Source organism: Hippichthys cyanospilos, chromosome 5 (genome assembly GCF_059441005.1).
Source record: "Hippichthys cyanospilos isolate Australia breed blue-spotted pipefish chromosome 5, RoL_Hcya_1.0, whole genome shotgun sequence".
In the NCBI taxonomy this organism is placed as follows: domain Eukaryota; kingdom Metazoa; phylum Chordata; class Actinopteri; order Syngnathiformes; family Syngnathidae; genus Hippichthys; species Hippichthys cyanospilos.
This window is the reverse complement of record NC_142373.1, coordinates 279,955-293,956: the sequence shown is the minus strand read 5'-3', so window position 1 is coordinate 293,956 and position 14,002 is coordinate 279,955. Positions and strand designations below refer to the sequence as shown.

Below are 14,002 nucleotides of genomic sequence, written 5' to 3'. Positions count from 1 at the left end.
CAGAGACGAGGCTTTGTCAAAGACAAAAAAAGGCTGATGCTAAGGAGACGACCCTGCTGTTTCGAATGTGTGTGGTAGAACTGCAACCTGGTTCTAATGAAGTGTAGCGCTCACAGGAGGCCGGCTGTCTGCAACTCATGCCAATGATGTGATGGGGCCGGCAACACAGTACCGAACCAATAGTAACCAATTTTTTGGAATTGTGAATCATCACTTTTTTTTTTTTTTTTTTTACATAAATCCCCTACAATGGACAGTACAAGCCGAAGACGAGTCATTGCTGTTTCACTGAGTCTATTATCAACATCTGAATCATTTGGAGACTAATGCAAAAAGCAACAAATGAAGTTATCATTGCCTACCCCTTATGTCTGTGGTATAAATATGAAAGGCAACCACGCCATTCATGACACCTTGTACAATACTGTTTATCCATGTAATGTCATGTACTACACATACTACAACTGTAAAAAAACAAAACAAAACAAAAAAACACTTCATAACAATTTCTGACATGCCTGGTTGCAAGTGCCAATTGCCCTTTGAATTGACATGTATGAGGACAAAAACAACATTGAAATCCTCCATGAGTTGGCTGACTCAGGGAGTGGGGATACCAAACAACATAACGTCAAATATATAAATCAAAATATATAAATATCCTATTCAGAAAATCAAGCAATAATGTTAATATTTTTCTGTCAGCTCGTCCAAAACCATTGTTTTTTTCGACGATGTTCTAGTTGTTTTAAATACATTTGCATCAAATATGGTGACAAGAACTGTAGAATTTTTAATCTTGACGAAACAACACAATTAAAAAAAAACCTTATACTGACTGTCCTTTGTCTTTTTTTTTTTTTTTGCTGTGCCAACACAATGACTCCCACCACAAGTTAAAGTACATTCAACTTATTTCCACTTCAAAGTTACATGAGAATTGTTTTTTTTCTTCTTCTTTTAAATACAAAATGTTGTGCCACACATGATTTGGGGTGGGCACAAGGGAATAAAAAAATAGTATTAAAAAGTACAATTTTATATATATATATATATATATATATACATATATATATATATATATATATATACACATACACACATATATATATATATATATATATATATATATATATATATATATATATATATATATATTTATATATATATTATATATATATTATATATATATATATATATATATATATATATATATATATATATATATAAATAAAACATAACATATGATTAGATGATCCTAAAAGGGAAAGTCACGTAAATAATTAGAATTACATTAAGACATTTATCATGTGTCATCACTAGTTTAAATATAGCATTCTGAAAAAAAAATAAAATGACAAAATCCACCCATTTTTATGCATCCAGCTGTTTTGTCAATTGCTGTCGACTGAAAATTACATCCCAGTTGCTCAGCCATCAAACCACTGATCAGCAATTCAGCCAGGTTTTTAATGGTTTGGTACAACATGAATGAACACTCACTAAATGTAACTTGTCCTCCTTCAAGCATTACATCGTCTCTACCGTCCCGAGTGGATAATTTACACGTCTGCTGCCTTCTTGGATATGGTAGTCAATACTCCAATGGCCCACACAAAGAATGGCATCCATGTGGCTTCAACATTTCTTCTACTATATTGCTATGAGATGTATATCAAACATCCAGGTGGAATAGTCTAGAGAAGTTTGTCCAACATGTGCCCCTGCTGTGCCTCCTCTATAAAAAGTAAATCCCATTACACATTAGGGTGTTGCATATCAGAGAGCAAATGCTGCTAAATTAGAATTCATCGTTCTGGAACTGACTAATCGTCACCATGGCAATGAGCCAACTTCATAGGCGTGAGAAGACCAAAACGACCATCTTCATTACCCGACAACAGAGGTGGTTCCTGGGTTGCATTGAATATTCAAAAGAACCTTATTTAATAGTTTACAAAAATCTGGCTTACTGCAAACCTGGAAGTAATATCCTGCCCACACACACCTAAACTGCTAGCAAATTAATACTGCACTGCACTATAACAACAAGCTTGTTAAGGAGGCTATTAGAGATGATTACTCATACTGGGAGTGGGCAAAGTTGGCACCATAAATAAGTAAATGTGTAAATAATGTTTAGAGCACCACATTGAATGGGGTGTGCCGAAAAGGTTCCACGACTGGTATCTAAGTGAAAAAAACTTTACAGGTTTGTGAGTAATCACAGGATTTTCCATCAGTGATTAACCACTTCTAGGTTTTCTGCTCATCAATACCACATTCCAGCAATGTGTGCAAGGAGGCCCTGAGGAGGTTACTTGAGCAGGGTGATTTTTTTTTGTTTGTTTTTTTCTGCGATTGTACACAAAAGATGCAAAACTAATATGATGTTTGACTGAGAAAAACGCACGTTTTTTGTCTTTGCCAGAGAGCAGACTCACTAAATAAAGGTCCATCTTCATCTGTCTTTGTGCCAGTGACTCTGCTCTAAGTTTGGTGTCAAAAGTTGGCAGGGCTCAACTGCCACAGGAAGTAAATAAGACTAAGTTCAGGGCTTCTTTTTTGTTTAATGCTTTATAATGTAAGCAATGATATCACAGTATTAACAGTTAACTTTTACAGTCCTATTTCAAATCTAAAATGTTCCTCTTGGAAGTATTCCCACTGGTGTTTAAAAGTACCGGAATCAGTCAAAGTGAGTATGGATTTAGCAGTCAAAATGTCATTTTTTGTTATTTCAAAGCCAATTTATTCCAAATATCGCATCGCTATGCTTATTCGGTAGGCTTTAAGTTGAGGATGCAGCTAATGCTACTGCCCTTCTAGCCGCTGCAGCAGGATTTGCTTGCTTGCTTGCTATTTCTTAAGATGAAGTTCTACCCTTGCGTTTGCATGTGCCCCCTGGTGGAAGGATGACTATGATTGAAAGTGATTGATTTGACAGCCAACTTTTTAAATGTTAATATCACCCGGAATCAGCTTAATTATTTGTGGCCAATATCGTGATCGCGATTAAAATTCGATTAATTGTGCAGCCCTAATACAAACCTATCCGGACTTGACACGAGTTTATCACTGCCAGCATCAAATCAACTGTCCCTTTTGTTTGGCTGTTTGCATTAGATATTGCAAAAGATAGACAGTGATCACTTGTTATACATGAGATTGGATCAGCTGTACGCAATTGGGCAATATACTTGGAGTTCTCCACATTCTTTTATATCATGAATGGAAAAACATTTTAAATGTGGTACTCATTTGAACATATTCAGAATTCCAGAATTCTGACATAAAACCAACATAAAATCCATCCATCCATTTATTTTCTCGAGCCATATGTCATCATAAGGGTGGCAGGCTTGCTGGCGCCTGTCTTGGCTGGCTACGGGCAGTAGATATTTCTCGAAATATCCCACAAGACATGAGCACACCCCACTGAGGTTTTCGATTAATATAGTCATGTCCAAAGTCCGGCCCGGGGGCCAAATGCGGCTCGTCGTCAATTTCCATCCGGCCAGAGGCCTGCGCCATAAAATCAATAACGTCTAGCCCGCATGGAGAATTAATACATTGGGCAGCAGCGCTTTTACCTGCGTGTGCTAAATGCTGCGATCTATATTCTATAGTTAGGAACAGCAAATTAGTACATGCGTAATTGACTGTATGAGCCCCTAATTTTCTAAAATGGCGACAATCAACATAAGGAGGAAAGTTGCGCTGCAGTGTGACGCAGAGAGCCGCGGTAAGCGGCTGCAGCTTCCTCTCGCCAACTTTTACCGACAGCTGGATAAGGACAAGTTCCGAGTGATTCGAGCATTTGGTAAGAAAATGCTAACCTTGTCCGGGTCGACGTATTCCTGTGAGAAGATATTCTTGGTTATGAACTAAATTAGAGCTGTGTGGCACGGCTATCGTACTCTCACTTACAAGACATTTTGCGCATCCATACTACTGTCATAGAGCCAGACCTTATTTTAAATGAGTCCTGCACTTGTTGATATGACTATTACTTGTTCATTTCTCTGTTATTGTGTTTAAAAATTCTATAAATATTAAACTGACGTGGTGAGATTTTGTTTGTTTGAAATGTAATTTGCACCCAAGAGTACAATTACTTCTGTTCAACTGTTACGAAAACGTTAGTGTTAAAAAATAGTGAAGTTAAGTGAATATTCAATTTCAATATTTAATGTCTATTCAATTTTTATATGCATGTTTCAAATTAGCCAAAACCCTTGCTTAAGATAGCTGAAATTAAAATAAAAATGCAAATGTTAAACAGAGAACGGCCCGCTGAAATATATCTAAATTAAATGCGGTTATATGTAAAGTACGCCCGCCAAGGTTGGCCCCCCTACATTTTTAACACACCAAATCTGGCCCCCATTTGCAAAACGTTTGGACACCCCTGGATTAATAGGTTAACTCAGGCTGTACTAGTTAGCAGCATCACTTGTTGAGTGAGTAGCATGTTTTTACAGTTGGTCTGACACGCATTGGTTTGACAGGTAAGGCAAATCTGTGAGGGAACAATTTTTTTAGTTGAGCTTAAATGTTTTAAAAAAGCTTGAGTGGGTGAGCAAACTCGTAAGATTCATTATTAATTCAATATTAATCACTTTTCAAAATAGTTAAAGTAGATGGTTTTCTATTTTATAGTGGTTAACTTTGTTGACAAATGACATTCACAAAGATTTTGTCAATTTTCAGTATAGTATTTTGCAGGTATAAAATGATAAAGCCGACAGTTAAAAAAAAAAAAAAAAAAAACAATCTCGGCATGAAGTACGGCATGAAAAAGTATTTTCAAATTGTAAAAAATATGTGAGGTTATGATTAAGTGTACGTAACTGCATTTACTACAACCTGAGGCCAAAATTCCAACAGACTATCCCCAAGAGCAGAAACACACTACGGTTATGCTGTTCTGAAAAACAAAGAAAATCCCATGTTTCGTTTTAATACTTAACTCCAAAACATATATGACCTATTAGCCAAGAACAAAATTCTTTTGTTGCAATATTCACATATTCCTGCCTGATTCTGTTTGTACAGATGTGCAGTCCAAGGGCCCGAAGTCCTTTTTTTTTTTTTTTTTTAACCCCTTGACGGCTGAAGATGTGCTGTTGATCAAAGGCTTCTGTGCTGGAGTTGAGACACTTGCTTTGGCTGTTTTCATTGCCTCTGGGGGATACAGGCTAACTGATCCATCTGTTGGCCCCATGGATCTACCTTTCGCCAGGACAAGTGTAGTGTGGGGCCCCTTCCCTCTCACTGCCTACCCACCCCTCCCCTCCATTCAGCACGTTTACTCAGCTGGCCCCCCACACCAGCCGCCAGAGTTTGTTTATGCATAGCAACATGTGTTAACTTAATGCTCTGTAACACATTTCAAAGACAAGCTTAGCTGGCTCAACAACGGGTAATGGAGCCATTTATTGATGCACTGCATTGAAAATGATGGTCATAAATGAAGAGGCTTGATGGGCGAACCATCCACATTAGTTGAGAAAGAATAATTACAACTGACTACGATGCAAGACCTAAAGCAGTGATTCACTGTTTATCTCGTGGAATATATTCCACAAACACCTGTAATAGGTGAAAATCCACAATATTAAGCGACCATATCATTTTATATCATTTAGAATTTTCTTTTTTTTTATGTAGTTTTACCTATCCCTTGCTGTTAAAACACACTTAAACTAGAGAGCATGTTTTAAGAATAATCTAAAGAGCCTGTTCTCTTTGTCTTACGTGCATAGTTCTCCTAATTAGATTTCATATTTGATTGCTTCACGCACTTTTTCCCTAGATGTGGGGTGGGCAGAAAGTGACAAAAGGTAGAGGTGGGCAGCCTCGCTACTATGGAGCTCTGCTGCTTGTTCTGCACTGAGCACTGCCCAACATGTTGCATCAAAATGTTGCATGACACTGAAGGCATTCAATTCTAAATTCTGACTCCAGCACAGAAGTATTCAAACAGGATTTCTTAACCAACACAGACATATGTAAGGTAGAGTTTCAAAAATATGTATTAAACACACAACAGAGGTGACTGCAAAGTGTGAACTTTGAACCACAATATAGTGGGGAAATCCTGTGTACCAATGAAACCTCTGAAGAACACAATTCAACAATTCATCAAACACAATTCATTACCAAAGGAAATAAAAGCAATGAAAATAATCCTGCCTGGATGAAACTGTAACTTTAAATCATAATATTTATTGACCAATATTTGGGTCAATGTAGTCCAGAATTGGGGGACATTTGGCTTGAAAATTCTTGAAAACTAAACCTTTTCTGATTTTCTGCAATAGTTCATGGTAATTGTTTTTATGACAATATTTATTTGGTGTGTAGACTATTACCATTTACGAAGGTTAGCTTTCGCCCAGGCGTAGAAGCTAGGTGTTAACTGGTGACCAAGAGGACATTTTATTTACTTATCTAAATAAGGAAAGAAAAACAAATGTCTTATTCTGATCAGAATCATACCCGTGTTGCATAAGAATGAGCAAGATATTCAATGAAGGTTTATGATGTTAAAATAAAATATAAAAATAAGTAGAGAGGATATACCTTTACTCTACACATTCTCTTGGAAAATTCTTTGATAATGTTAAGCCCAGCGAATGATTCACTGCTTTTGTCTTTTTTTTTTTTCAAAAAAAAAAAAAAAAAATATATATATATATATATATATATATATATATATATATATATATATATTTATTAGGTCAATAAACATTGAAATAGTTATTTTCAGATCTAGGAATTAGGCAAAAGATGGAAGTAGTTGAAAAAGTTGGTTACACAAACCCATTGGTTGTTTTCCCACCTGATGGGATTATGGCCACACACCCACAAACACTTCGAGCTCTCAGCTTCCAGTGCCAATCAATGAGGAAATGAGGTGTCAACACGCGGGTGTTTATTCAAACACTCATTTATTTTTCTACCGGAAGCCAAAGCCAGCTCGAGCACAGACGACACCAGATGAGTGAGGGAATTTTCATCGAGGATTTCCCTCTGCTATACAAATAAATCTGAAACAAATGTATGTCATTCTAGTATTAGGACTATTCAAGGCTTTACCCTTACAATCAGAAGTACTTGTAATGGAGAAAAATATCAATATTGTGATAGATGTTGCTATAATTCATGATGCAGATATGTGACAGTGATTTAAACTCTCAAGGAAGTACAAAGTCATCACCAATGTCAAACTTCTCTAAACTTTGTAGAATATAGACGATTATTCAATTATTGGAAAATTTCAAAATAAAATGAAATTTTTGGACAGTCCAAATTAATACTTGAAGCCAACACAACTCACTGGAATTGGATTAGCTTCCTTTTAAGAGCCAAAAGTCCCATCACAATTTGTATTTCTTTGATTTTACCAATGTTGGGCTTAACTGTACCCATTAGATACTAGTGTCTCTGATGATATATAGGCAGTGTGATGAACCGCATGTTGATTGGATAATCTGTCTGGGGCAGAATCTCTTTTTGATTGACACTGAAAAAAGCTAGTCAATATATGATGCAGGCCAGAAAAAAATGGACTTTCCTTGTTTGAATAACCAGCAGCCCTCCATGTAAGCAAACTGATTACCTTTATTTTAAATTAAAACATGTGGGGTTTTTTTTCTTTGGAATCAAACAAGTGACTGAATCATAAATTATTTAAGTCAATTTCAAACAATGGCATTTTTTTTAATAATGGCAAAAAAAAAATCACAGCATGTTTTTAAATCAATGTAATGAATACATTTTAAATAATTGTTACTTTCAGCTCTAATTATAGTTGAATCCTAAATTTAACATTGCGAGACGTTAGATTGCTCTTGTATACAATAAACAATGAAAATAATGCCAAAAACGATAAAACAGAAACCAGACTTTGCTAGGATCTTCTAATTTGTTGATAACCAGTACATAATCATTGTTCTGCACGTAAGGAGGAGGATTTGGACCTAGAAGTGGAAAAGTAGAAACGTTTTTGTACAAACACAAATCTAACGTAACTCCAGCAAGTATCAGAAACACAACATAAACACTGTATTGCACATAAGGAGGAGGATTTAGGCCCAGAAGTATCCAAGGTGGAAAAGTAGAAACGTTTTTGTTCAAAACCAAATCCAACGTTATGACAACGAGTATCAGAACCCCGACACATAAAATAGACTCGGAAACTAAGAAGACGGCTTGACGATCTGACAATGTGTCACTGAAAACCTGGATCTTAAATACTCGACTAGGAGACAGTCCATTCTAAATACAGTCATTGCCACTTAAAAAAACATATTTGAAAGTTGAAAAAGTTCTGAACCAATTGAGGCCAAACCCCGCCATGTAAAGCATTCTAACAAACATGGGCACTTGCCTCGCGTCTTGTAATTGAAAACGTTATAGGGGCGCATTACATTTGAGCTTTTTATAAGCATTACTATAAAGCCCTAGCAGGCCCAAAGAGGGGAAACTGCCCATTAACTTATGAGGCCCAGGCCTTGGCTTTCTTAATTGACAAGCTCCAGGCTACTTTCATCACTTGTCGACTTCATAGCAGAAGCCAACGCTTCCTCCCAGGATGCCTGTTGCATCTTTGACGTGAGGGTGTCGGTGACAAAGAGCAGTCTGCCGCCAGTGTCGAGGCGAAGCGAGGGCGGCTTTAGGCTGTTCATAAAACAAAACAACATGCACGCACATTCCTCTTTGCGGTCTCGGCCGTCTGAGCATTTAACCTTGTAGACGCCGCTTCCCTCGAGTCACAACGGATCCAATTAGGAAGATGTGACCCTTTGTTGAGGCTGTAAACTGCACCTATTATATTTATTACCTCCGCCAAGTGTTAAACGAAAGGGCGATGGGCATTTTGTTGGGCTGTTAGTCCGTAGGATTATGTAAAACCGATGAAACTTTTTTTTTGTTTTTTTTTTGGCAAAGACCAAATAATAACACAGCCACACAAAATTGAATGTTGTTTTTTTTTTTTTTTTTTTTTAACATTTTTACCTTTACCATATATGTTGGGTCAGTTGAGATTTTTTTTTCTCATTTACAAGATGAACCTTGTTCACCTTGTACACACAGTAATTTCATTTGACATGAAAAGAGAAAACACAACCAACAGATGCGATGTTGATTCTCTCTAACTACAAATTGTTTGCAGTCTAAAGAATCACATACGAATCACATGCAAACTATGGAAGAAGAACCTATGAGGGCAGCATTACACTCTTCAAATCGACAAAAACAATGAAACATGAGTTGTGAATGTTCAATGTTCTGTTGAATGGAGTTGCCATAGAATTTTAAACATGTTCTGAAAAATCCTTTGATTATTCGCTAAAACGATCGGAAGGGGAAAGATAATTATCATGTAAGAATACTTTCTTCCATTTACAAAAATGCAGTTACAAATGATTTATATAAATAGTGAATCAAAGTCTGGTCAAATAATCATGCATCTACCATTTTTGCAGTTAGTCCACTTGCTTTTGGACCAATTGATGAGCTTCACCTTTATTAGCCAAAGGGAAAATAAGGCCTCTCAAATGACTTGTCAAGCAATCAATCCTCAAATAGATCAGTATTAAACCGTGTCATATCTTCACTATCTCTTGAGATGTTTTGGGTTAAATTCTCAGTTGGTCTTCGGCTCACTAAAGAAGCTACAGTGCTCTTGTTTGCCTGCATCCCCGCGTCCAAGACGCATTGTTTTTGATGGGGACATATACGTTCAAACCACGGTTTGAAATTTTATTAACATCAAAAGGTGGAGCATCATCCAACTACTCTTTTATTCAACAAAACTTAACGTTTTTACCAACATTTTTATCAACTTCCTCTGCCATGTTTGTTTTCATATCTCGGACAACCATGCTTTCAGGAAAAACTTCAAAATAAAATTGTCCCAATGCTATTCATTTAGCATTACTTGATAACCCACGTTTATTTTGAAGCATTGTCTGACTTTGTTACAGTCCTGAGAGTCCTCCCGTCAGCGAAGGGGGAAATCGGAACGAAATGAGAATCACAAGAAGAAATCGGTAAGTTTATTGTTTTGAATTGACTTGAGGTCTAACGCCGAGATAGATATCAAAGTTATTCACCTGGAGCAGAGATAAAGCAGCGAGGATTGAGGGAGGTAAATGAAGTCCTCGCTAGCTAGGCAACATAAGCCTGTCTTAAGTTCAGTTAAGATAGCTAACTTTATTGCTTGTGTCAAGCCTAACATATTCACTTGCTGTATGAGCTGTCGGGGGAACATGCATTAATATAGTAATTCATTGCAACTGTATTCAGTCCACATAACGTGCATGTGAACAATTAAAATTGTAATTTTTTCATGTGTAGCTGCATAAAACATAATTCTGCTGATGGTCTGTTGGCTCTACGTAGATGATCATTTTGAGAATGCAGCATTGAGCTTGTGCTGGCACGGCAATGATTAACTTGACTCACAGACTGTTGCTCCAGGAGCCACGGGTCAACACAATGTTGTTCTGAAATTATGTTCAATAGCTACTTCACATAGCTAAGAAATCACCTAATTACATTGAGGATTTATGAACAGCGCCTGTTGCCAGCGTTTATCACAGTGTCTAGCATAAACTGGCTGCTCGCTAGCAGTAGTCGAGTTCTTCATATAATCTGGCGAGAGCGGTTGGATTACCTGTCAAAAGGCAAGTTTAATCGTCGCAAATTACTCGTTTAATGCTGATATCCTGACAGTGCCGCTCGTACTGATAACTTTTGAACACACACTCAAATGTCGTCAGTTGGCCTTTACTTTGTTTCATTAACTATTATCTATGGTGAAAGAGATCAAATATAATCCCAGATTATATTTATGTAAAATAAAAAATGTGGATTGTTAAAAAAATACATATGAATTAGACATTCACAAGTGTAAATGTGTCATGTGGTCTTTTGTGTTAATGTGTCTTTGACCAATAATAATTTAAAAAATAAATCAATAAATACATTTAAAAAAAATAAATAAATAAAAAAATGAAAAAAATGATTTGTCTTGTATTGTTATCCTAATACCAAAATGCCCAAAGGCTGAAAAATGACTGGAGATACAAGGATTTCTCTTAATGCCGGATTTAAAGTAGGGATAAGTCGAGAGAAATATAATTATCTATTATTGTATACTGATTTAAAATAAATAAATAAATAAAAAACCTGCTGCAGATGTTCTAAGAGTCAGTGGTTGACTGCTGTCCTCAAGGGTAAGATGGGAGGAAGCATCAGGAAGAACCCCTTCTTGCCTGGATAAAATGTAAAGTGGGACGTGTAATGGGTACAGCGTTGAAATCTGCCACCAAAAGGAGGACACTGAACAAGCGTCAGCCCAGCATGGCAAATCCACGAAGGAATTATATTTGTACGAGCAAGTCATGAAAGATTTTGAGCGAGCAAGAATAAATTTTGCACATCAAAAAATATCTTGAGCGAGCAGATAAATTTTGAGCACCGAAAAAAAATATTCAGCGAGCAATGATGGATTTTGAGCACACATAAACATTTTGCTTGCTCAAAATCTCTCATTGCTCACTCACAATCGCCCTCCTTCCCTTGCTCAACATCTGGCTCTCTGTGTGCTCTCTTTGGTACACACATTACGAATGTGCCACAAACCCAGCCAATCAGACCAAGTAAAAGTACGTTGGTTGACTGTTTGGTCTCCAATTAGATTCGTTGTTGTGTTCACCCAGAAAGAGCAAACTAGATTGCGTCAACACGGACTTGGGCAGAAGAAGGTGAACTTCTTTGGAATCAATGAATGGGTGTTATTTTTTATTTTATTATTATTACTGTTTTGTATCATTTGTTAGGAGTACCTTGTTAAGTTTTTGTACTTTAACGATGTAAGTCCACCTCCAGGCCAAGTCGGTGTGACATGATCTTGTTTGCTTTTTACGGGTGAATGTGACAAGCAATCTAATTGCAAAAAAAACCTATACCGATAAACTGGCCATATTTCTAAGGTATTGGTCACTCTCTCGGAGCATATGTAATATAATAAACAAGGAATTTCATATGAGAAGAAGAAAAGGAAAACTACATTTTACGGCGAACCTGGAATAGTAAAACCAGTAATAAACTAATACATGATAAAGTATTTATTAATACATGCATACGTAAGTAAAGCCCAAATGGATGCTTTAACATATGCAGTACTTGTTTCTTAAATGTGTAAACTGAAGAAGCAGCTATACGATTAAAAGGGAAGTGCAATTTCACAATATGGGGTCAATGGACAGCAAGGTTTCATCACCTTTCAAGTTGCATTCATGAGGGTGACATTACAGCTAACGAGATGATCAAATGACAGCAGAATGAGGAACGAGCATGACTGACCTTAGCGGACTCTCTGGCTGCAAACATTTGGAATTAATCCAAAAGTGTGTTCAATATGAAAGCCAAACCAAGATAAACAAATCGCCAGCTTTGAGGCCAGAACCATATCAATTGCATTAAACAAAAATTGGCATGGAATGCGCCTTCTTGGTCTTATATACAACAGAACCGGTTAAGTAAACAAATAAAATGAAGCCTTCCTCGCAGAGAATTTACTCCGAAATATACTCTTGTTCGACCACAAAACTAGTAGAATATGCACCACGATTAGTTAAAGTAGTTCAACCGGGCCCATTTTTAAAACATTTCTGAAGGCAAAAGCGTCTTACAGAGCACAAAAGCTTGACTTACTGTTGCAAAAGTCGTTTGACAGTCCTCCCGACGGGCGCCGCCATCTTTCTTTGTTTAACGCCAGAATGAAGCACGTCAATTGGCTGTTTAGTATTTCTTTTTTCCGTGTGATTGGTCACTAAGGTTTAGAGGGCGGGCTCTGATGAAACATCAGCTCATTGGTCTTGAAGTTTCTGGGAGGATTTCTTAAAAAGACGCGGAGCCAATGAGTGTGCCACGAACAGATACATTGGCTGTACGAATGACCGAATGACCGAATAACTGAATGAGTGAATGACTGACTGACTGACCGAATGAATGTATGAATGAATGAAAGAAAGAAAGAAAGAAAGAAAGAAAGAAAGAAAGAAAGAAAGAAAGAAAGAAAGAAAGAAAGAAAGAAAAAGAAAAAGAAAAAGAAAAACAGTGTAAGTAAAGAATCAATTGAACAAGTTATATAGTGTATTTAAAATTGTGTTTATATAGCAAAACAATTAATTATTATGGTAATTGTACAGGTATAATAAATTGTTTTAAACAATTATCCATTGATTGATCTATTATCCAAGCTGTTTAGGGCACATTACTGTGGAGCCTATGCCTGCTGTCATCGGGCAGCAGGTGGTGGACAACTCTTGACCTGGTTGCCAGCTCATTGCAGGGCACACAAATATAAACAACTATTCATACTCAAAAACATGCTAAAGGACAATTTAGAGTGCTGGACTCACTTATTGGAATTGTCTGGATTGAAGGAGGAAACTGGAGAGCCTGAAGAAAACCCACACTGGCAAGGGGAGAACATGCAAACTCCACAGAGGAAGGCTGGAGCAGGGAGTCAAAGCACGATCCTGGCTCTATGAGGTGGAAATGCTGACCAGTCTGCCACCATGATGCCCATTAATCAACTGTGAGACACATTGTTTAAAGGTACTGTATTATAAATGTAAAAATGTTTATTTGACTAATTTCCATTTAAATTATGGCTGGTACTGCAATATATTGATGATTCTTGGACAGACAATCTTTGTTGATTCTTGATGTAAAAAGTTTGAGAACCACTGAATTCACCTTTTTCTTGATAAAATAAGTGAAAAACAAAACACAAACCATGCAATATTTTGGGATATTTACTAATTCTAATTTTTTCACTGGAGACTTTTTTTTTGTTCTGTTTTTGTCTTGTTTGTTTTTATAATGCATTGTGCTCATGTTTGTGTCTCCCTCAACTCAATGCAAGAAACAAAATGTCAAATGGACCAGCAGCCAAATAAAATCATTATGATGG

At 36.7% G+C, this 14,002-nt stretch overlaps 1 protein-coding gene across 2 annotated transcripts in view; it reads right to left on the bottom strand.

Annotated features, from left to right (window-relative positions):
• The window catches only part of LOC148423085 (citramalyl-CoA lyase, mitochondrial-like), a 61,758-nt gene extending 48,973 nt beyond the window's left edge, over positions 1-12,785 (bottom strand). For both annotated transcript variants that reach the window (XM_088415484.1, XM_088415485.1), the window contains exon 1: positions 12,736-12,785. In XM_088415484.1, the coding sequence (XP_088271610.1) occupies positions 12,736-12,779 (44 nt within the window). In that variant the 5' untranslated portion in view covers positions 12,780-12,785. The remainder of the gene's footprint in view (positions 1-12,735) is intronic.
• Between the last annotated feature and the right edge of the window lie 1,217 nt (positions 12,786-14,002).